This window comes from Cebus imitator, unplaced genomic scaffold (assembly GCF_001604975.1).
Source record: "Cebus imitator isolate Cc_AM_T3 unplaced genomic scaffold, Cebus_imitator-1.0 Scaffold6, whole genome shotgun sequence".
Lineage (NCBI taxonomy): Eukaryota > Metazoa > Chordata > Mammalia > Primates > Cebidae > Cebus > Cebus imitator.
In genome coordinates this window covers 4,645,172-4,666,536 of record NW_016107321.1, presented here as the reverse complement: position 1 = coordinate 4,666,536, position 21,365 = coordinate 4,645,172, and the positions used below count along the sequence as shown (strand labels likewise).

Below are 21,365 nucleotides of genomic sequence, written 5' to 3'. Positions count from 1 at the left end.
GTCCAAACAAGGTGTTAATCATATTAGCTGTGAGTGCTCTGCAGGGTCTGAAGGACAAAGAACTCCACAGGTCAGTTTTTATTGTGGTGGAGGGAAGAGGGGGTAGCAGAAAGGGCCACAGAGAGAAATTTCTCATCCCTCCACCTTTTGTCTTAGTTGTGCTGAGAGCAGATGTCATCTGTGGGTGACACTAGAGTTAACTCAGTCTCTCTAAATGAAAGCCGGCCTCTAAGAGTTGTACATGCATGGCTGGGGAGTTCTGAGGAGCCTTCCCTCCCACAGCTCCGTCAGTGTGAAGCAGGGGTCTATCCCGCAGAAAGGCGGCGTCTGCATGGTCAGACAGGGTGAGGCAATCAATGCCTGTGAGTTTTCAGAAGATCCTTCTGCCAGAGAGGCCCAGTCTTTGAGTTGTACGCTCCTCATCCCATTTGAAATAGACAGCATGGTGTTGATCTGATTTTAAGTGATGGTAAATACATTTTATTTTGTTTGGGAAGTACTTTGAAAAGTGTTCAACAGCCCTTGTGTTAGCTGGAGACATCCTGTTGTCACTGGGTGATGTACATGGAGCGTCTCCTCTGTGAGTGTTTTCCCTGGGGGACAAGGGCTGCCAGCATCCAGGAGAGATGAGACCCCTGCTTCACAGAAGGAAGGCTATGTAGGAAGTGATGGCTCCCTTTTGGTCTATAAATCTTAGGTGAGACTAGGAGCATGGGTGACCTACAGAGCTCCCACCTGGGCCACATGGGCAGGGCAGAGTGACCCCAGGTCCTCAATTTCTTGAGGGTTACAGTCCCAATGTGAGGAGGGCAGGCTGCACTAAGCACCAGCATCTCCCTGCTCGGGCTGGACATCAGATGAATTCTGGGGAAGTTGCCGGGTAGTGATGCGTGGTGTCCGCAGGTGTGTGCCAGAGTCCCCCCGGTGGCTGTTATCACAAAGGAGAAACACTCAAGCAATAAAGATAATGGACCACATCGCTCAAAAGAATGGGAAGTTGCCTCCTGCTGATTTAAAGGTGAAGTCTAGGAAGGGGTGTCTCACGTCACGGAACCTGGGGCTGAGCTCTGGTGCAGAAGGTTCATCTGGGGCTGCCAGGGGAAGTGGCAGAACCTCTTCCTGTCATGGGCATGAAGCACAGCAGTGGCAAGGCTGACCTTGCTGGGGCTCCCGGGTGGCTCTGCTCGCAGCAGCATGGATGTGGCTGATGCTCTCCCTTTCTCCTAGATGCTCTCCCTGGAAGAGGATGTCACCGAAAAGCTGAGCCCTTCATTCGCAGACCTGTTCCGCTCACCCCACCTGAGGAAACGCACCTTCATCCTGATGCACCTGTGGTGAGGAGCTTTCCTGTTTGTTTTCTGAGGTGGAATCAGCATGCTCTCCCAAACACTGGGCTACTGATTAGAGACAGTGGAATGCTCAGGTCAGAAAAGAGAAAGGAAAAAGGAATTTTATTGTAGTTGTGAGTGGTCAAAGAGCTCATTTTACTTCTCCTTTGGGGATTGAATAATATGAAAAAAGCTTCAGTTTAGTAAGGAGAATTTGTTACCCATGAGAGGGCACTAGTGGGATGAGTGAAATATGAGAAAATGTTTCTGGGGCTGCTTCCGTTCCATGTGGCCTCATCTTCTGGGAATAGCCCAGTCCTGACCCAGCGTCAGAAGGTAGATGAGAGCTCCCAGAGCTTTTGAGGAAGAAGTTCAATTCCTCATATCTAAACACCCAACAGACCCTACCTGAGTGTCTCTGTGCATTTGTTACCTGTTGACTAGAAAACTCACACCCACATGGACCCACTCACACACGTCTTGCATAGTCCCACGGTTTGCATGCTCCCCCAGCTGCTGTCATGAGCAGGAATCCCCTGCCCTCCTCCCTGAGAGGATGCTGGCTCACCACCTCCGCACAGGGCTGTCCCCTCAGCAGACAGTGAGGGCCCCGCAACTGCGCTCTGGGCCTCGACCCTTCGGCCGGAGCAGCTCGGCTACGCAGGTGCACTTGTTTGCCCCTGGGGTCCTGCACCCAGCCACATGCTGGGCCCATGAACCTTTGCAAATAGCCCCATGTGCCTAGCGGGCTTCCATGGATGCTCAGTGTTGGACTCAGCATGGTGGCTGGGACTGGCCACTGCGGTGGAAATAGCTGCCTGCTCTGCTGCGCTGTCCAGCCCCGATAATCCCCTCAAGGAAGCATTTTTGACTCTTTTGTTCTCTTCCCCCCACCTCCAATTCTCTGGCAAGTTCCATCAGCTGGCTTGGAACTGCCTTCGGAAGCTGCTACTTCCCATCGTGGGCACCCTGGGTTCCCTTGCTGGGGCTGTAGCCTTGTCCTTGTCACTAATTCATTGTATAAATGTCAGCTGTTGCATGGACATTTCTGCAGCACCTCTTACCTGCATTGCTGCAGGCGCCTTCTGGGTGGCTGGCTGGCTTCACCCGCACTCCTTGGTGCTCCACAAAGCAGGCAGAGGCATTCCTTAGAGCTCGGCGGGCCTTGTCTCTCCCTGTTTACCCTTCGCTGGCTTTCTAATCACTGAGAATAAAGTCAGATCCTTTTCTGTGGCCCCCAAGGCCTCACACCACTGGCCCCAGACACCCTCTCCTACTGTACTACTGGAAGTCATGACTGAGACTTGGAAGGTCTGTCCACCATGTCCTGGCTGTGTGACCTTCCAAAGGGCCTGAATCTTTCTGTGACTCAGTTTCCTCCTCAGTAAAGGGAGTAGCGATAGTTCCTATCTCACAGACGTATTGGGAGGATTAGTGAGATGATACATGTAAATGACATAGAGGAGGGTACAGCAGCGATGTGGGAAATGTTCAGTGTCAATGTTCCTTTTTTGTTAATACGTACATGCAATTCATGGGCTCTGCCCACGGGTGGCAGCCTGGCACATTTGTTAACCGGCTTGTTGACAGGAACATCCAGGTTGTACGTCCCTTCCTTGTCAGTAACATGACTGTTGTCTTTACTTGGCTAAATGGTACAGAGGCACTCAGGCTAATCTAAACGCACTGAGGTGCGGGCAAGCGCCTTCCTTCTTGTTCCCTTGACCTTTGTCTAATCAGGAATAATTTAGGACTAGTAACGAAAGCGTCCCAATGCTTCTTTAGGCGAAATTTTCTCAAACAAGGCAATACACTCCTTAGAAACATCCATTTCATCTCGGTTTTGGAGCTGATAGGCAATTTGCATGCTGGGGCGAGAGAGCAATTTCTTGTTCCCAAACCTCTTCTCACAATGTAAAGACGACTGTAAAAGCTTTCCAGCTTCCAAATGATATTTTCCCCCCAAAGTGACACATGAGGTGCTCTACATTTGGCGCAGGTGAGAGCGATTTAGCTAGGCCTCAGGTCTGTGTGCCATATTCTGCAATGTTGGTATATTTTCTCAAATATGGACCGAGGGGGTATGCAGTGGATGGAAGAGCACAGGTGAATCAAGGGCGCCCACTAAGGACAGCTCTGTGAGGGGCAGGGAATGCCATGGTGCAGTTGGAAAACCTGGCCCAGGCCTGTTTGTTATGCCCTGGGTCCTCCACCTTGGAAAGAGGATGATGATGATGACAATGACGTCCTTACTGAGTGCATGCTGTGTGCTGGGAACTTAAACTGGCATTTTTGCACACTAACTCAGCAAGTGCTCAAGGCAAACCACTGTGGTAGGCACTATTATGATCCCCTTTACAGGTGAGGGAACTGAGGCCTAGAGAAGTTAATTAACTTCTTCAAGGTGACACAGCTCATAAAGCAGTCCGGCACCTGAACCTGCTCCCTCACTTCCTGCCCTCTCCTGCCCACCTCTTCGTAGACCTGTTGGAGTGCGAGATGAGGTTACACACGTGCAGGGCTGGGTGCCGAACCAGACGTCTAAGTGCAGTGAACAGTAGCCATCACCACGTGCGATCTCTAGGAGACTTGGGGACATGTCCTACAAGTCATACTCTCAACATCCATCACGAAGAAAATGTATCATCAAGGGCCCTTGTAGACATGCTTTCTGATATTTACTCCTCTCTCCTCATATTGCTCTAGGACATTCTAAACCAAGTGACTCACACTCCTCTCCAGCTGGGAAGGGCTTCTTCATCAGTCTCTGACTCATGTCTTTGACTTGAAACCCCCTCTTGGCTCAGGTTCACCGGCTCTGTGCTCTATCAGGGGCTCATCCTGCACATGGGCGCCACCAGCGAGAATCTCTACCTGGATTTCCTTTACTCCACTCTGGTTGAATTCCCGGGGGCCTTCATCACCCTCGTCACCATTGACCGCGTGGGCCGTATCTACCCCTTAGCCGTGTCAACTCTGTTGGCGGGGACAGCCTGCCTCGTCAAGATTTTTATCTCACCTGGTGAGTTGTCTGTTTTCACAATTTCCCAGGCAATGGAAGAGGAGAATATTGTAACCCTTTGATAAGCTTCTGGAATGAGAACAAAGACGAGGTGCTACCTTTGTCTACAATTTTTAAAAAATTATTATTTTAAATTGAGGGGCTGGGCACAGTGGCTCACGCCTATAATCCCAGCACTATGAGAGGCCGAGGCAGGTGGATCACCTGAGGGCAGGAGTTTGAGACTAGCCTGGCAAACATGGTGAAAACCCGCCTCTACTAAAAATGCAAAAATTAGCCGGGGTTGATGGCATGCGCTTGTAATCCCAACTTCTTGGGAGACTGCGGCAGGAGTATGGCTTGAACCCAGGAGGGGAAGGTTGCGGTGAGCCGAGATTGTGCCATTGCACTCCAGCCTGGGCAACAGATATTTTATCTCCCAAAAAAACCAAAAGCCAAAAAACAGCAACAACAAAATTAAATTGAGGTTTAATATACATACAATCAATAAACTATAAGTGCATGACTCCATAAGCTTTAAAAAATGTATACACCTGGGCAGCAGGATCCAGATAAAGACAGAGACCGTTTACAACTCCTGCAAAGCCTCCCTCATGCTCCTTCACAACAACCCCCGCTGCCCCTGCCAAGGTCATCACTACTCTGCCCCTGGTCACTACAGATTGTGTCTGTTGATGACCTTCATACAGATGGAACCATACCAAATACACTATACACTATTTTTGTTGTTGTTCTTGTGATTTGAGACAGGATCTTGCTCTGTTTCAGGCTGGAGTGCAGCAGTGCAATCACAGCTCACTGTAACCTTGAACTCTTGGGCTCAAGGGATCCTCCCATCTCAGCCTCCTCAGTAGTAGCTGGATCTAGAGGTATAAGCCACTATGCCCATTTAATGTTTTTATTTTTTGTAGAGATGGGGTCTTACTATGTTGCCCAAGCTTGTCTCAAACTCCTGGGCTCAAGCAGTCCTCCCACCTCAGCCTCCCAAAGTGCTGGGATTACAGGCATGAGGCATTCATCACTGCACCTGTGCGATCCACCCATGTTGTCACATGAGGGTGTAGCTGCCACTTCAAAAAAAATGATTGTGTAGCATTCCATTGTGTGAATATGACACTCGGCATCCATTCTGCTGTTGATTGTCACTTGCGTTGTTTCCAACATTTGCTACTCATTGGGACTAAAGTCATCCTTGCACACATATCTTTGGGTGGGCACATGCTCTTATTTCCCTTGGGTACAGGTCTGTGAATGCACTTCCTGGGTCCCAGGGAGGCATATGCTTAGTTTTAGCAGACACTGCCAAACAGCTTTCCAAAGCAGTGAAACCATTTTATACTCCTCCCAGGAACACATGGGAGTTCCGATTATTCCAGATCCTCCCAAAGCTTGATATGGCTCATCTGTTGAAGTGTGGCCATTTCGGTGGATGTATACTTTAGCCTATAATTCTTACAATCAAAGATAAACCAAGCTACATTTAAACCTAAAGCAGACGAACTTCAGTCAGTTTTAATTTGAGTACATACATTGCCTTTCACATTCATTGGATACGTTGTAAAATAAATACAAGGGCAGATTTGCTCTTTTCTCAGTTTTTATTGCTCGTGCTCTGCACTTGTTGGTTTAGTGAGTCATTCTCGCAGGCTTTTGTGCAGGGTATTGTAGAGACTTCCCGTGAAGTCTGTATGCCCAAGAACCAGGCTGTGTAGGTCAGGCTGGAAAGAAAAAGGGGTGGGGAAAGAAAGCTGTTTTCTTTTTCCTCCTTTCGTGGAGAAAGAACAGAGAATTCAGGAAAAGGGGCAGCATGGATCTGAAATAGATTTTACTCCCTTTCTTCCCCACCTCTTGGTTTCTGGAATCTTGGGTAAGACATGATGGATGGGCAAACTTTTAAAAGTTAACAGCATTGAGTGCCAAGAAGGAGGGTGACTGAGGGCTAAGTCTGTTCAGTTGCCACCTGGACAGAGCCCAGGCATCATCCTCTCCCTAGCCCCCTCCCCCCAGCTCCTGCCCTCCCCCCATCCCTCTGTCTTAGTCCTTATCACGTTTTAGGACAGTCATTCATTTCTCCTGCAGGAAATATCTCCAGGCCTTCTATGTGGCTGGCAGATATCTAGGTCCTAGGATCTCAACCATGAGCAAAGCAGAGAGAGTTCTTGCTCCATAACTGGATTGCTCTGGCTGCTGTAATGAGTGGCCCTGGTGGTACAGAGTGGAGACATGGTCAGTTCTCTGAGGCCAGGGATGCTGTGCACCTCTAGTCAAGCATCACCAGGCTAAAGACCTGTGAACGAGGACCTCCCTCGAGGCATCAGAGTGAACTCCTTGCCTTTTATCTTTTAGAAGCTAGATGGGGTGTGGTCCTTAATGGAAGGCTCAGCTTGGCTCCTGCACCAGGGCTGAGAGCTGCAGGAGCCAGAGACTGTGTTTCACCCATGAGACGGGTGAGGGGCACTCTCGTTTGGAACCTCCTACTGGCTGAGTGAAATGAAACAAGACTTCCATAAATACCCAGTATCTGTGGACAAGAGTCAAGCTGACAACGTGTCTGTGACCCCAGAGGCCTTTATAGTGAGCTGCGTGTCACAGGGTCACTTGCATTTCAGTGCTGGAGGTAACCCATGCAGAGCAGATGATGGTGGTTATTAAGGAGCTGAGGTTCTTTCTAATGAAGCCAAATTCTTTGATCAATCTCAATAGGGAGAGGGCTTTCTGGGCCTTCGGGTGGTCAAGAGCCCCATAGCAGCCTTCCAGAGTGAAACAAGGGCACACTTCCCTAATTCTCAGCCTCTGAGACTATTATGAAAGACGTTTTCATTAAAACTGTATTGGAAATGAACATTAGATTGAGGATTAGAAATCTGTTTTGTTAATTTGAGAACTACTGTTAGGGGGATTATGTTATTGAGTTCTTTCTGTGTTGCAGGAACTGAACTAGCAGTGGATGCTATCATATAATAAATGAAAAGCCAACTTCAAAATTCTGTGGTCACAGTGGACATTTGACACACATCAGCTCTAAGTCTCATGACGATAAGCTGGGTGTCATTATTCCTATTTTACAACTCAGGAAACCAAGCTGAGATTCAAAAAGCTCCTTCTTTCCCCCACACAATGGAGTCTTCTTGAATATGTCATAATCAAATCCCCAAATCTCTTGAGACCGAGTTTACTTATCTCAAAATGAAAACGTTAGATAAGACAACCTTCCAGGCTAACAGCTCTAACAGTCCAAGCATGACCCACCGTGGCCTATCACCAGTAACTCGGGGGAAAAAACCCCCATCCACCACCCACACCCTCTTTGTGCTTCCCTTCCAGATCTGCACTGGTTAAACATCATGATCATGTGTGTTGGCCGAATGGGCATCACCATTGCAATCCAAATGATCTGCCTGGTGAACGCTGAGCTGTACCCCACATTCATCAGGTGAGTGCATAAACAGGGTAGCCAGTGAAGTGGCTGTGAACCCACCAGCTCAGTGGGGACCAACATTTCCAAGATGCTTCCTCAAGATTTCCCCAAGCATTACTCAGTTTGGACATTGAGTGGCATGGTTAATAAATCCCATTCAGAGAGATGGGGTTGAGCATCAAGAGACGGTCAATCCATTATTATAGCTGAGAATGTGAAATGGGACCTTGTGAGCTGACGGATGGGGTCAAGGTTGTTCTGTACATACAGCAAGTACAAGAACGAAAGGTGGCTAGTGTAGAGAAGTGAGCACTGGATAGGGAGCTGGGAAACCTGCGTTGTAGCCCTGTCCTTGGCACTAATTCAGTGTATAAATGTCAGCCATTCCATTGACACTTCTGGGTATCATCTTCTTAACCAGCTGACATTTGTATGGGGACACACAAGTATTTCCACACATGAGATTCCATTCAGCACCTGCATTTGTTCTTGGGTATGGTTATCCCCATTTTATATATGCGGAAGCTGTGATTTAGAAAGGGAAAGAGACCTTCCAGGGCTCAGACAGCTAGAAAGAAGCAGGGCTAGGGTAAGGACCACATCTTCCTGACCTGGAACCCTGTGGTTTTCCCATTACGACACATTGCTGTTCTGGAAACTGAGGAACTTTTCAAAATTGTGGTAAAATATACATAATATGAAATTTACCATCTTAACCACTTTTAAGTGTACAGTTCAGTAGTGTTAACTACCTTCACACAACCAAGCTCCAGAACTCGTCATCTTGCAAAACAGAAACTCTGTACTCATTAAACAGTAACTCCCCATCCTCTTCACCCTCCAGCTCCTGACAAGCACCTGTCTACTTTCTGTTTCTGTGAGTTTGGTTACTTTAAGTACCTCATATAAGTAGAATCATGTCTTTGTATGACTGGCTTGGATCACTTAGTGTAATGGCCTCAAGGTTCATATATGTTGTAGCATGTGTCAAGATTTTCTTCATTTTAAAGGCTGAGTAATATTCTATTATATATATATACCACATTTTGTTTATCCATTCATCTGTCAGTGGACACTTGAGATGCTCCACTTCTTGGCTATTGTGAATAATACTGCTATGAACATGGATGTGCTAATATCTCTTCAAGGATTCTTTCAGTTCTTTGGGGTGGAATATCCATAAGTGGAATTACTGGATCATAATGTAATTCTATTTTTAGTTTTTAGAGGAACTGCCATACTTGTTTCCATAATGGCTGCATCATTTTACATTCCCACCAACAGTTCACAAGGGTTCCAGTTCCTCCACATCCTCGCCAACACTTGTTATTTTCTGTTTGTCTTTTTGATAGTAGCCACCCTAATGGGTTTGAAGTGTTATCTCATTGTGGTTTTAATTTCTCTGAGGTTTAATTATGTTGATCATCTTTTCATGTGCTTGTTGGCTATTTGTATATTTTGTTTGGTGAAATGTCTACTCAAGCTCTTTCCCCATTTTTGAACTGGTTTTATTGTTGTTGAGTTGTAGGAACGCTTTACATATTCGGAGATTAACTCTGTCAGACACATGATCTGCAAATATTTTAACCCATTCCACAGGTTATCTTTTCATTCTGTTGATTGTGACCTTTGATGCACAGAAGTTTTTTATTTTGATGTAGTCTAATTTATCTTTTACTTTACTTTTGTTGCCTTTTCTTTTGGTGCTGAAGAACTTGTTTTTTTTAAAAATCAAGCTTATTGAGATATAATTGACATAGAGTAAACTTCACCATTTCTAACATGCAGTTTGATTAGTTTGACCACACACACACACACACACACAGAGCCATGTGTATATAGTTATTTAGCCACTGCCACAATTAGAGACTATTTCTGTCATCCCCAAAAGGTTCGTCACATCTCTTTGCAGTCAGTGCCCTTTTCTTCTCTCCTCCAGACCCTACAGGTTTAGCTTTTCCACAATGAGCTGTAAATGAATAATAGGGCATGAAATAATAGGGTGTTTGGCTTTCTCACTTAGCATGGTGTTGCACACCCAGTTGTTGCATGTATCAGTGTTTTGCTTGTTGCTGCTGCGTAGTACTCCAGCATGTGAATGTCAGTGTGCCACGATTCATACACTGTTTAGCTGTTCACCACTTGAGGGACATTTGGACTGCTTCAGAGTGATTCTGATGCAGATGCTGTAGACATTTGGGTATAGGTCTTTGAGTGGATGCATGTTTTCATTTATGTTGGGTAAAAACTCAGGAATGGGATTGTTAGGTGCTATGGTAAGTGTGTGTTTAACTCTGTGAGAAACTGTCAGACTGCCTTCCGAAGTGGCTGTGCCATCTTGTGTTCCCACCAGCCATGTTTGAGGAATCCCGTAGATCCTCATTCTCATCAGTGTTTGGTGTTGTCAGCCCTTTTTTCTTTTTTTTTTTGTTTGAGTTGGAGTTTCACTCTTGTTGCTCAGGCAAGAGTGCAGTGGTGTGATCTTGGCTCACCACAACCTCTGCCTCCTAGGTTCAAGTGATTCTCCTGACTCAGCCTCCTGAGCAGCTGCAACTATAGGCATGCACCACTGTGCCTGGCTAATTTTTTGAATTTTTAGTAGAGATGGGGTTTCACCATGTTGGCCAGGCTGGTCTCGAACTCCTGACCTCAGATGATCCACCCAGCTTGGCCTCCCTCAGATGATCCACCCAGCTTGGCCTCCCAAAGTGCTGGGATTATAGGCATAAGCCATTGCACCGAGCCAGGTGCTTTCAGCTTTCTAAAAGTTGTTTTGGGGGAGGTAACGGTATTATTGTAACTTTACTTTTTCTAATTGCTAGTACTGTTGAGTATCTTTGCCTGTACTTATTGCCTTCTGTATCTTGGAAGACTTAGTATTAAATGGAGATTATTTTAATTATAAAATAAATCATTTTATTTAAAGTTTTTAAAAATTGTAATTCGTTAGACATTCTGTATGTTACCTTAAACACTTTTTCCTCTGTATAAATTGTTTCTTCTCCTTAGGTCATCTATGTCATCATACCAACAGTTTCTAAAAAATACCCCAGCTCCCCAGTCTCATCTTATACTTGCACAGTGCTCTGAGCCCTTCGGTAAAGCCAGAAGACATCAGGATGGTGTTGATTCACTCTTTCCTGACTAATCCTTTATTAAGAGGCCATGTCTGAGACTCTCACTTGTAAAAAGTTACTTGGACTGAGTACGGGAGATGAAGGCAAATTAGAGAGAAAGCCTTCTATATTTGGCAGTTCTGAGCCCGGAGTCTAAAATAGCCAGGCCAAACAATTCCATTGTCATGGCCACCGGGCACAGGGGACTGACTCAAAATATAAACCATGCAAGGTATTGAGTGCGTAGTTCTCTAGGGAAAAAGGCCAAGTAACCCATCCCCAAGGAGCCCTTGACCGCTTGCGGAAAGCCTGTGTGAAAAGCATTCTCACTCACTAGGGAAGGGAGGCTAGATGTTCAGAAAAAAGCTCTCAACTTGTTACATACACACACAGGTAAGGCAGTCATTCAAGTTCCAGTATTTCTCATCGATTGAATCAAATTTAAATTGCAGAAAAGGGGTAATTTCTGTGACTTTATTACGTTATAAGCAGTCCGAGTTTAGACAGTCTCTGTGTAAACCATTTTGACCCTGCCTCTGTCCCAGACGGCTTCAGAGTTGGACTGCTCTGCCCCCCATCTTTGTGTAGCACGTGTTGTAAGAAGATTGGTTTGGCATTAATGCCCACTGCCTCACTTTGAAAATGATCTTTCCATTTTTATCTCTTCACTGTCTTATGAGGTCCTTGAAAACACAAACTACGTCATACTCTCTGTACCTCACAAAACCCTTCCATAGCCCCACTCACTACATGCTGTAGAATGACTCAATGAAGTACACAAACATCTAATTTTAAATAAGGGACCCAGTTCCCTACTTCTTCTAGCTTCTCTATACTTGCTTGCCATTTTTTTCCTTTTTAACAGTAATCTTTTATTAATAGTAAAAAATAATGGTTTTCTTTCTTGCACCTCTTGGAAATCACACAAAAGCTATCAGAAAAGTGAGGGAAAATGCAAATGCATTTGAAACTAAGATAACATGAAAAGACAATCCACAAGAGGAAGGGCTGCCCAGTGCGTGAGGTCTAAGGGGGTCTGAGAAGACTCCAGGAAAGGACACCTGTGACAGCAAATCATAGACAAGGCCACCAGCTTTCCAAAGTAGACAGTGTGCCTTGAAGGGTGGGAGCCACGATCTCTTGTCTGGAAGAACAGAATGATGGGTGCATGGGCTGGAGGTGGAAGCTCCCTGCCCTGTACGTTGTGTGGCTGTAGGTGAAGCAGGGAGGGAGATGCTGTAAAAGAAGATGCGCAGGAACTTTCAGACAGCAGTTACTGAGAGGCAGGTGGAGGAGATTAGTTCCACACCGTCAGCCCCTGTAGATCAGGAATGAGTGAGCTAAAAGCACCTAATCACATACAACTCTGGTTAAAAAAAAAAAAAAAAAGGATTTCTACTAGCCCAGAATATGGCCTGGCTGCTTCCCCACAAATCCTTCTAGAAATGGCTGAAAGAGGAAGAAATCACAGTATGAAAAGGCGAATAATAAACCAAAAAGTAACTCACTCAGGAGCTACACAAACATATCGTGAGAAAAAGGGGGAAATGGGCAGAAAAAGCAAAAGTCAAATGAAAAATACTTACCAGAAAAATACTGTCACAAAGTAGATCAGAGTTCTAACCAAATACACTACTCAATGCAAAATATTGATAAATCAGTCATCTCTATAAAAATAAGTGTTTAAAACAGAGATACAGTTCTTCAGAGACTATATGGCAAGACAGTAGAAGACATTGAAGCTGTCTTAAGAAATAAAAAAGAAAAATTAAGAAGAGAAATTTTTGCATTTGAGAAATGAAGACCAATTTACACACAATGCAAAGAAGAATAAATATAGCAAGGGAAAGGCAAGACAGGACAAGGAGTTGCAAAGTAAAACAGAAATAAGAAATAAGCAGAGTTTAAGCTGGGCACAGTGGCTCGCACCTGTAATCCCAACACTTTGGGAGGCTGAGGTGGATGGATCATTTGAAGCCAGAAGTTTGAGATCAGCCTGGCCAACATGGTGAAACCCCATCTCTACTAAAAATACAAAAATTAGCTGGGCATGGTAGCGTGTGCCTATAGTCCCAGCTACTCAGGAGGCTGAGGTAGGAGGATCACTTGAACCCAGGAGGCAGATGTTTCAATGAGCCAAGATAGGGCCACTGCACTCCAGCCCGGGCCCCCGAGGGATATTCTGTCTTTAAAAAAAAAAGTAGAGTTTAAAAGGTTCTATGTTAAGGCCGGGCGCGATGGCTCAAGCCTGTAATCCCAGCACTTTGGGAGGCCGAGGCGGGTGGATCACGAGGTCAAGAGATCGAGACCATCCTGGTCAACATGGTGAAACCCCGTCTCTACTAAAAAAAATACAAAAAATTAGCTGGGCATGGTGGTGTGTGCCTGTAATCCCAGCGACTCAGGAGGCTGAGGCAGGAGAATTGCCTGAACCCAGGAGGCGGAGGTTGCGGTGAGCCGAGATCGCGCCATTGCACTCCAGCCTGGGTAACAAGAGCGAAACTCCATCTCCAAAAAAAAAAAAAAAAAAAAAAGGTTCTATGTATGCATATATGTATGTATGAATGCAGTCTGTAGCCCTTTCGGTAAAAAAAAAAAGATATATATACACCCCCCACTCACACATACACAATAAATATACTTCAGGAATACATCTGAAAATAAAAGAATGCTTCAATCTATAAATTAAAGGGACACATGTAACAGGGAAAACTGACCCAGTGAACAATATTAGGACATATTTTTATTTGATTACTATACTTTAAAGATAGAGAAAGAGTCATCAAGGAGCCAGGCTGCAAGTTTGTCACCTATATAAGGAGAACAAATTGGTATCATTTGATGAAGACAGTCAATGCCTGCAATGATCGCAAGAAAATAAAGTGTAATTTTACCAATGATTTTTATTATTATTTTTTGAGATGGAGTCTCTGTCACCCAGGCTGGAGTGCACTGGCATGATCTTGGCTCTCTACAACCTCTGTCTCCCTGGTTCAAGCCATTCTCCTGCCTCAGCCTCCCCAGTAGCTGGGATTACAGGTGCCCACCACTACACCTGGCTAATTTTTGTATTTTTAGGAGAGACGGTGTTGGTCAAGCTGGTCTTGAACTTCTGACCTTAAATGATCAGCCTGCCTCTGCTTCCCAAAGTGGTGGGATTACAGGTGTGAGCTACCATGCCTGAATCCAATGAACTTTATTTGACCAAGCTCTCATTTCTATATAACAGCAATAGCCAATCATTTAAAATTACCTCAAAGAATATGGTTCCTATGATCCTTTCCCAAAAAAAGCTGTTAGAAAAAAAATTCAGTAAATATAGTGACAAATGGAGTAATGTGTCAGAATGATTGGTAGTGATCATTGAATTTGATATTAAAATGAGTGTATTTTTGGCTACAAAACAGAATATAATATCACAAATATGACAATAAAGAAATGTTATAACTAACAAAGATTGAAAAGGAAAAGGAAAGAGAATGTTGGAGATGGTGTAATGCACTGATTTCTTCAATACACTTTTTTTTGGGGGGGAAGCGTATTGTTAAAAACTGACAAGTTTAATTTGTTCAGCAGCAATATATTTTTAAAAACTGATAAGTAATATCTTAGGTATATTTTAAGATATAAAGGAAAACACTAGAAGTAATGATATAATCAATGAAATCAGGTCATGGAGGGATGGTTTGAGGAGGAAGTAGAACTATACTAATTTTGTGATTGTTCATAATGGAAAGTTAATCAATACGGTCTAAAGGAATGGTATTAATTATATTATATAAGGTTATACAGGTAATCATTTGAATAAATTACAGCCCTTCCAAATTATCAGGAAAAAATACACATAACCAACGTATACTGAAAATGAAAGACACCAGAAGCAATAAAAAGCTGTGGTGTGAACAGAAGGTAGAATATGAATAGATGATAGCATTGACATGATAGAATTGACATGATAGAATTAAGACCAAACATTCTGACATTTAAATAAATGAAAAGAGGCTTAAATCCTTTATTGGAAAAAAAAAAAGATGACTACCTTACTTGATTACAAAGCAAAATCCAACAATATGCTACATGTATGAAGCATAACTGTTCCTCAGAAAAGCTAAGAAGGAAAGAATGCACAAAAGCATACTAGGGAAATATATAGCAAGAACCATAATCTAATCAAAGTTGAATTTATGGGAAAAGGTACTAAATAAGATAAGGAGGGCCCTAAATAATGATAAAGAAGGAATCCACAATGATTTTGAAAGGGGATTTTATAAAACATTTAATAAAATTTAGAAAATTCCAGTAACATTTAAATTGCTCTAAACCATAGAAAAAGGAGGACATTTTCGAAGTTAAAAAAAATAAAATTAGCATAATGTTGGTATCAAAGAACAACAAAGAAAAAGGAAACTACAGTACAGACAAATATTTATGAATGTTGTTTTAGAAATTCTAAACAATATATTATCAAATGGTGGAGAACATTAAAATAATTACTATGCTATGTCAAAGATGAGTTACTCCAGGAGTGCAAAGATGGCTCAGTATTAGAAAATCTCACAGTATAAATCATGTTTATAAGTAAAAAAAGAAAAGTTATATTATTATCTCCATAGATACTGAAAGGCATTCAATAAAATTTCCACCTCTACATTTGTTTTAAAATTTTCTAAGAGATGATATAACCAAATACATTATCAGGATATAGGTCATGGTGGGAGGGATTGGGAAGGAAATATAAATATATGAATTTTGTAATTAGTCATTGTAGAGAGTAAGAAATTATGCAAATAATTTCAATTGAAGAAGCTTAAAAATAATACCCTAAAGGATAGAATGTTTCCTGATTTATTATTCCTAATTTAATCATATTTTCAAAACAAAGCTCGATATTGTTTATAGGAATACAAAATTGAGCACGGAACAAAGTGAAATTTACAATTTTTAACATCCAATCAAAAGTTACCAGACATACAAAGAAGTAGGAAAAGAGAACCAATTTTGAGGAGAAAAATAAATAAATTCAAACTGACCTAGAAATGGGGTAGATGATAGAATTAGTAGACAAGAACATTAGAACAGTTGTGATACCTATATTCTGTGTGTTTAACACCTAGAGAAAAGATTGAGCATGTTAAGTAGAGATAAGAAAAAAAATCTTAAGTCTCAAATTAAACTTCTAGAGATAAAAATACAATGTCTGAGATGAAAAATACACCACATGAGTTAACAGCAGATTAAACATTATGGAAGAAAGGATTAGTGAACTTGAAGATAGCAATAGAAATTACCAAAAAGGAAAGACAGAATCAGTGAGCTGTGAGACAATTCAATGCATGTAATTGGAATCTGTAGAAGTGAGTAGAAGGGGTTAATAGAGAGAAATAATGTTTAAAACTTCTTCAAATTTGATAAAAGCTTCAAATACATAGATATAAGAATTTCAATAAATCTTAACCACAAAAAACATCAAGAAAGGCACATTATAAAAATCTTAAAAAGGCCAGCCTGGGCAATATGGTGAAACCTTGTTTCTACAAAGTATACAAAAATTTGCTGGGTATGGTGGTGTGTGTATGTAGTCTCAGTTACTCTGGAGGCTGAGGTAGGAGGTTTGCTTCAGCTGGGGAGGCGGATGAGCCGAGATCACGCCACTGCACTCCAGCCTGGGTAACAGAACAAGACCCTGTCTAAAAAAAAAAAAATCTTAAAAAGAAATCAGAGAAAAAAGATATCACAAACAAGAACAAAGATAAGAATGACAGCAAATTTCTAATTGGAAATGATACAAACAAGAAGATGGCTGAGTAACATTTTTAAAGTGCCGAAAGAAAGAAAAAGAAATTGCCAATCCAAAATTCTTGACCCAGCAAAAATAATTCCAAAAAAGAATGGAAAATAAAGACTTTTTCAAACATACAAAGTCTGAAAGAATTAATCACCAGCAGACCTACACTACAGGAAATATTAGCCTTGAAAGTCTTTCAGAAAAAAGGAAAACAGTATCAGATGGGAACTACATCTACACAAAAAAATGAAGAGCACTGAAAATGATAACTACAGAGGTAAATGGAAATATTTATTTTTTCTGGTTATTTACTTGAAAAGACAATGGACTGTTTAAAGCAGGGATTGGCAAACTTTTCCTGTACAGAGCTGGATAGCCAATGTTTTAGGCGTTGTGGATCACATGTGGTCTCTGTTCCATATTATTCTTTCTTTAAAAAGAAACCTTTTAATCATGCAAAAATAATTTTTTACTCCAAAGCTAAAAATGCTGTCTTTATAGGCCTGTGGGCTATAGTTTTCCAATGAAAGCAATAATCACAATGTGTTGTGCAAAGGCTGGAGGGAAGATATACAAGTGTACTCTTATAAGGTTCACATATAATCTATGAATGTTACAGTATTACTTGAAGTTACAGTGATCAAAGAGTTAGGTTTACTGTAAACCTAAATCAAAAATTAAAAAACAAAATAATTATAGCTATTAAGCCAACACAGAAGATAAAGTGAAATCATTTAAAATAGTTTATGAGAAGGCAGAAAAAGAAAGTAAGGGTTACAAAGGACAAACAGAACAAAAAGAAAACAAATAGCAGGATGATAGATTTAAACTCAATCGTATCAGTAATCACAAGAAATATAAATGATCTAGAGACTCCAGTTAAAAGGCAGAGATTGTCAGATTGGACAAAAAGTGAAACCCAACAACAACATGCTGCCTATAAGAAACTCACTTTAAATAACTAAGGGAGAAAGATAGTTTAAAAGTGAAAAGATGGAGAAGAATACTTTATGCTAATACTAATCAAAAGAAAGCTGGAGAGGCTATAGTAATATCAGATAGTATAGATTTCAGAGCAAAGAACACTACCAGAGATGAAGAGGGTCATTTCAAATAGACAGTTTCTCTACATGTTTCCCCACTAGCTTTCTTTGTCCTTGATTCCTCAATGCCTTCTGTCCACCCTTCCCTATCTTTCCATGCATGGGGGTGGGGGGTCCCTAGTGTAGACTCTTTTCCTCCCATATCTTAACACCTGCTCTGAGCATCCCCAGCAACTCATCGGGTGGAAAAAGCAACTAGTCACAGTTTAAATCTCATTTCCCAAGAAAATGCTTGTCTTAGCAAAGACCAAGGCTTGCAGCCACAGGAAAGGAGCTCTAAGAATTTCAGTGATTAGTCTTATCCTTCTCAACAACTATACATTCAGCACCAGAGTATCCTCGTCAAAACTGCAGATCCCCCGTGGTGCTAGTGCTAGAAGCTAGAATCCATGTTTTTCTTGGGAAGGTCTATTTAAGGCCTGTTACCCCGTGCAACAAATCTCTGGGTCACATGCATAAGGAACCACATTCATTGACCCTTCACCAGCGAATGCCAGTGGTGGATCCCTCATTCTGATTAGGTCTCCTTTCTTCCCCATGTGTCTCCTCTAAGGGTCACTTGCTGGTTATTGAGGAGATGGCTTGGTTAGTTAGTCCCTGGTGTAGATCAGCCAGGATTTCCCTCCTTGCTCAACCCCTACTCCCAGGGTCTTAGGGCTTGGATGGGCCCAAATCCTACTAGATTCAGTCACTCCCAGACACTGTGCTTTCCTCACAGGTGATCACAGGTCATGGAGCTGGGAGAGGAGTGAGGTGAAATTGAAATTTAGAGCAGGGAGCATGTGTTCTTTTTATCTTTGTAAGGCTTGTAGCAAATCTTCAGGAATTACACACCTAAGTGCTAAATATTTGAATGGATAGTTAAAAAGAGGTAGGCTCTCTTCCATTGCATGGGCAACGGATGGCTCATACCCACTTTCCCTTTAGCCTGTTACCTCCTTTCAATACCCTCTGGGCTGGTCCTTATGGCTCCTCCTGACCCCTGCAGTTTGCTTCTGAGGTGTTAAGCACTGGACACCCACAGCAAGCTGCAGGTACTGGTATTGTGTTTGTTTTAGCATCAGTTAACATTTGGAAAAGTGAATCACAGAATTATCCTACTTTTTGTCCTCTGTATTTTATCAGGAACCTTGCAGTGATGGTGTGTTCCTCTGTGTGTGACATAGGTGGGATACTCGTCCCCTTCATAGTCTTCAGACTGACGGCAGTTTGGCAAGCCTTGCCTCTCATTTTTTTTGGTAAGACTTTGTGAAGCATATATTATTCCTTGTTTTCCAGCTTGGCAGTCGGCTCAGCGTGGGTGTGACTGAGTGTGAGTGCTTGGTCATATCTGTTGAGTAAAGGGAATGCTAGCTCTCAATGAGTTTACTGACGGCTAGGATGGTGCATGCTCTGGGGGTGTCTCCTGGCTTATTCTGTCTTGCTTCATGGGAAAGATAAGAAGCCATTCCTAGAAGGTGGGTCAGAGATTTCTATCCTCTGGCTCTGGACCCCAGTCATTCATACTATAGGACAAAATCTGAGAGACCTTTTGACATAGTCTCCTGATAAATCTGATCACCAATTCTTACACATTTAACTTATAATTGCTAGAGTCTTGAAGGTGCTGAATTGTCACCTCTCTCCTATATCTAGCGCTTAACAACTGAGAACACTCACAAGGAGTTGAGTGGGAATCAAAGTTCTGTATCCGCTTTCTTCCTGATACAGTTGGATGTTAGAAGGGAGAGGGGACTCCTACTTCTCTCTCCAAACCTAGGCCAGGAAACTTCCAAGACCCTGCGTACCCACTTCATAGAAGGCAAAAATGGTTGGTTGGTTGCAGAAACTTGCCATGCCTGGGCACAGGTGAATACAAAAAGAGGGGTGGAGGAAGAGATAGGGAAAGGGAGACAGGAAGAAGCTGGGAGAAAGGGAGGTAGAAGGTGAGGGAAAAAAGGAGGGAGAGAGTGATGGGAGGGGTCCACTCTGCCCACGTATAGAATATAGACTGTGCTCCGCAGCTAATTATATGTGTATATGTACCCCAGTCAACAAATCCCCTAATACTTAAACATCAGTTACTATGGAACTTTATACTTCTATAGGAGTAAAATGAAGGCGGTGTTTCCTTTACTTTGACATTTCGCCGGCTATCCTATTGTTTTGATTTTCTTTTATAATGTTCCTCACTTTAAAAAAAAAAATAGTATCTCTCCCGTCTGTGTTGTCTCTTCCTCTCTCTGGCTAGCTGTGACGATTTCTGTAAATGGCATTGGCTGTGCTCTAATGGCTCTGTTTGCAATCTGTTTCCTTTGAAGCGGTGCTGGGCCTGCTTGCTGCAGGAATGACGCTGCTTCTTCCGGAGACCAAGGGGGTCGCTTTGCCAGAGACCATGAAGGACGCCGAGAACCTTGGGAGGTGAAGCCCGTGGTGCCCAGGAGTCTGAGGCCCATGAGTCTGACACACCCTCCAAAAGGGGCCTAATTTCACTCCACATTCTCCATTTCCTCTATCTTAAAGGTTTAGGAGAGCTTTTGTGTGTCTTTTTATTATTCCCAGAACTGCTATGAGGGGGAAAAAAACCCACGACAGCCACTGACTTTATGTAAGGAAATAATGAAGAGCATGAGTTGATAGTTACCTGTTCTCAACTGCATGGCAGCGAATGATTTGTTTGTGATGTTGGCTGTGGTGCACCCAGATCCCTAGCTCACCCAGGAGTTAATCACTCTGAGTGGGGAACATTTTAAAATTAGTCTCTGTCCTCTGAGCAGTTGTCTCAGATTCTTTAGTGACTTTCTTCACAAAATTCTTGTGACAGAGAGCAAGATTTGCTGGAGTTTCATAGTCTAGTCTTAGAGCAATGAAAAAGGAAAGGAAGGAACAGAGCTTGAGGAGGTGGTCTCTCTCCGGATCCTTTACAGGCTCAGTTCTCCGGATTCCACGGCAAGGATGCCCATGTCCTTGTGAATAGAGAGGAAAGTCTATGCCATCCTGAAGATCTGGATCTGAACCTAGGTCACCTGACTCAGCAGCCTTGTGACTTCAGGAATGTTATTGAACCTTACAGTTCATTTAATTTCCATGCCTGCAAAATAGTCACAATAACATTTAGTTTACAGAGTTTCTATGAAGATCCAATAAGATTAAGTAGGTAGCAGTGACTGATCCATTGCCTGGCATGTAGTAGGTGTTCCGCAGAGCTCAGATTTTCTCCATTCTTCTTGCAAACTATACTGTTTCCCCAGTGATCCTCAAAACTGAGTGCAGAAGAAGCACAAATGGAACTTGCTAAAATGCTGAATTCCTTGGCCTTCTTGGTTTTTGACTTAGAATGTGAGCGATGCAACTCAGGAATCTGTTTTAATAATCCCTGCCAACAATGCCCATGCAGATAGGCACTCTGTACACCTCACTTGCAGAAATTCTAGATTTCTCCACAGTGGTAAGGGTGAAACACTTATTTTAACAGTAAATACGTTTTCTAGTTGCTGATGATTTCCTTCTTTTTGGTCCCAAATGTTGTGTTATCTGATTTAAAGACATTTCATTCTAGTTTGTTTACAGGCACTTGGTAGCCTTTTTTTTTTTTTTTTTTTTTTTTTTTTTTT

At 42.7% G+C, this 21,365-nt stretch overlaps 1 protein-coding gene across 4 annotated transcripts in view; it reads left to right on the top strand.

Moving 5' to 3' along the window:
• Window positions 1–21,365, top strand: part of SLC22A1 (solute carrier family 22 member 1) — a 36,073-nt gene that overhangs the window by 12,551 nt on the left and 2,157 nt on the right. For 2 of the 4 annotated variants that reach the window (XM_017538059.1, XM_037741774.1), the window contains exons 5-10: window positions 904–1,018; window positions 1,228–1,334; window positions 4,136–4,350; window positions 7,675–7,783; window positions 18,898–19,010; window positions 20,073–20,172. In XM_017538059.1, coding sequence (XP_017393548.1) covers window positions 904–1,018; window positions 1,228–1,334; window positions 4,136–4,350; window positions 7,675–7,783; window positions 18,898–19,010; window positions 20,073–20,172 — 759 coding nt within the window. The remainder of the gene's footprint in view (window positions 1–903; window positions 1,019–1,227; window positions 1,335–4,135; window positions 4,351–7,674; window positions 7,784–18,897; window positions 19,011–20,072; window positions 20,173–21,365) is intronic. The other 2 variants (XM_037741771.1, XM_017538064.2) reach the window with 2 other exon arrangements.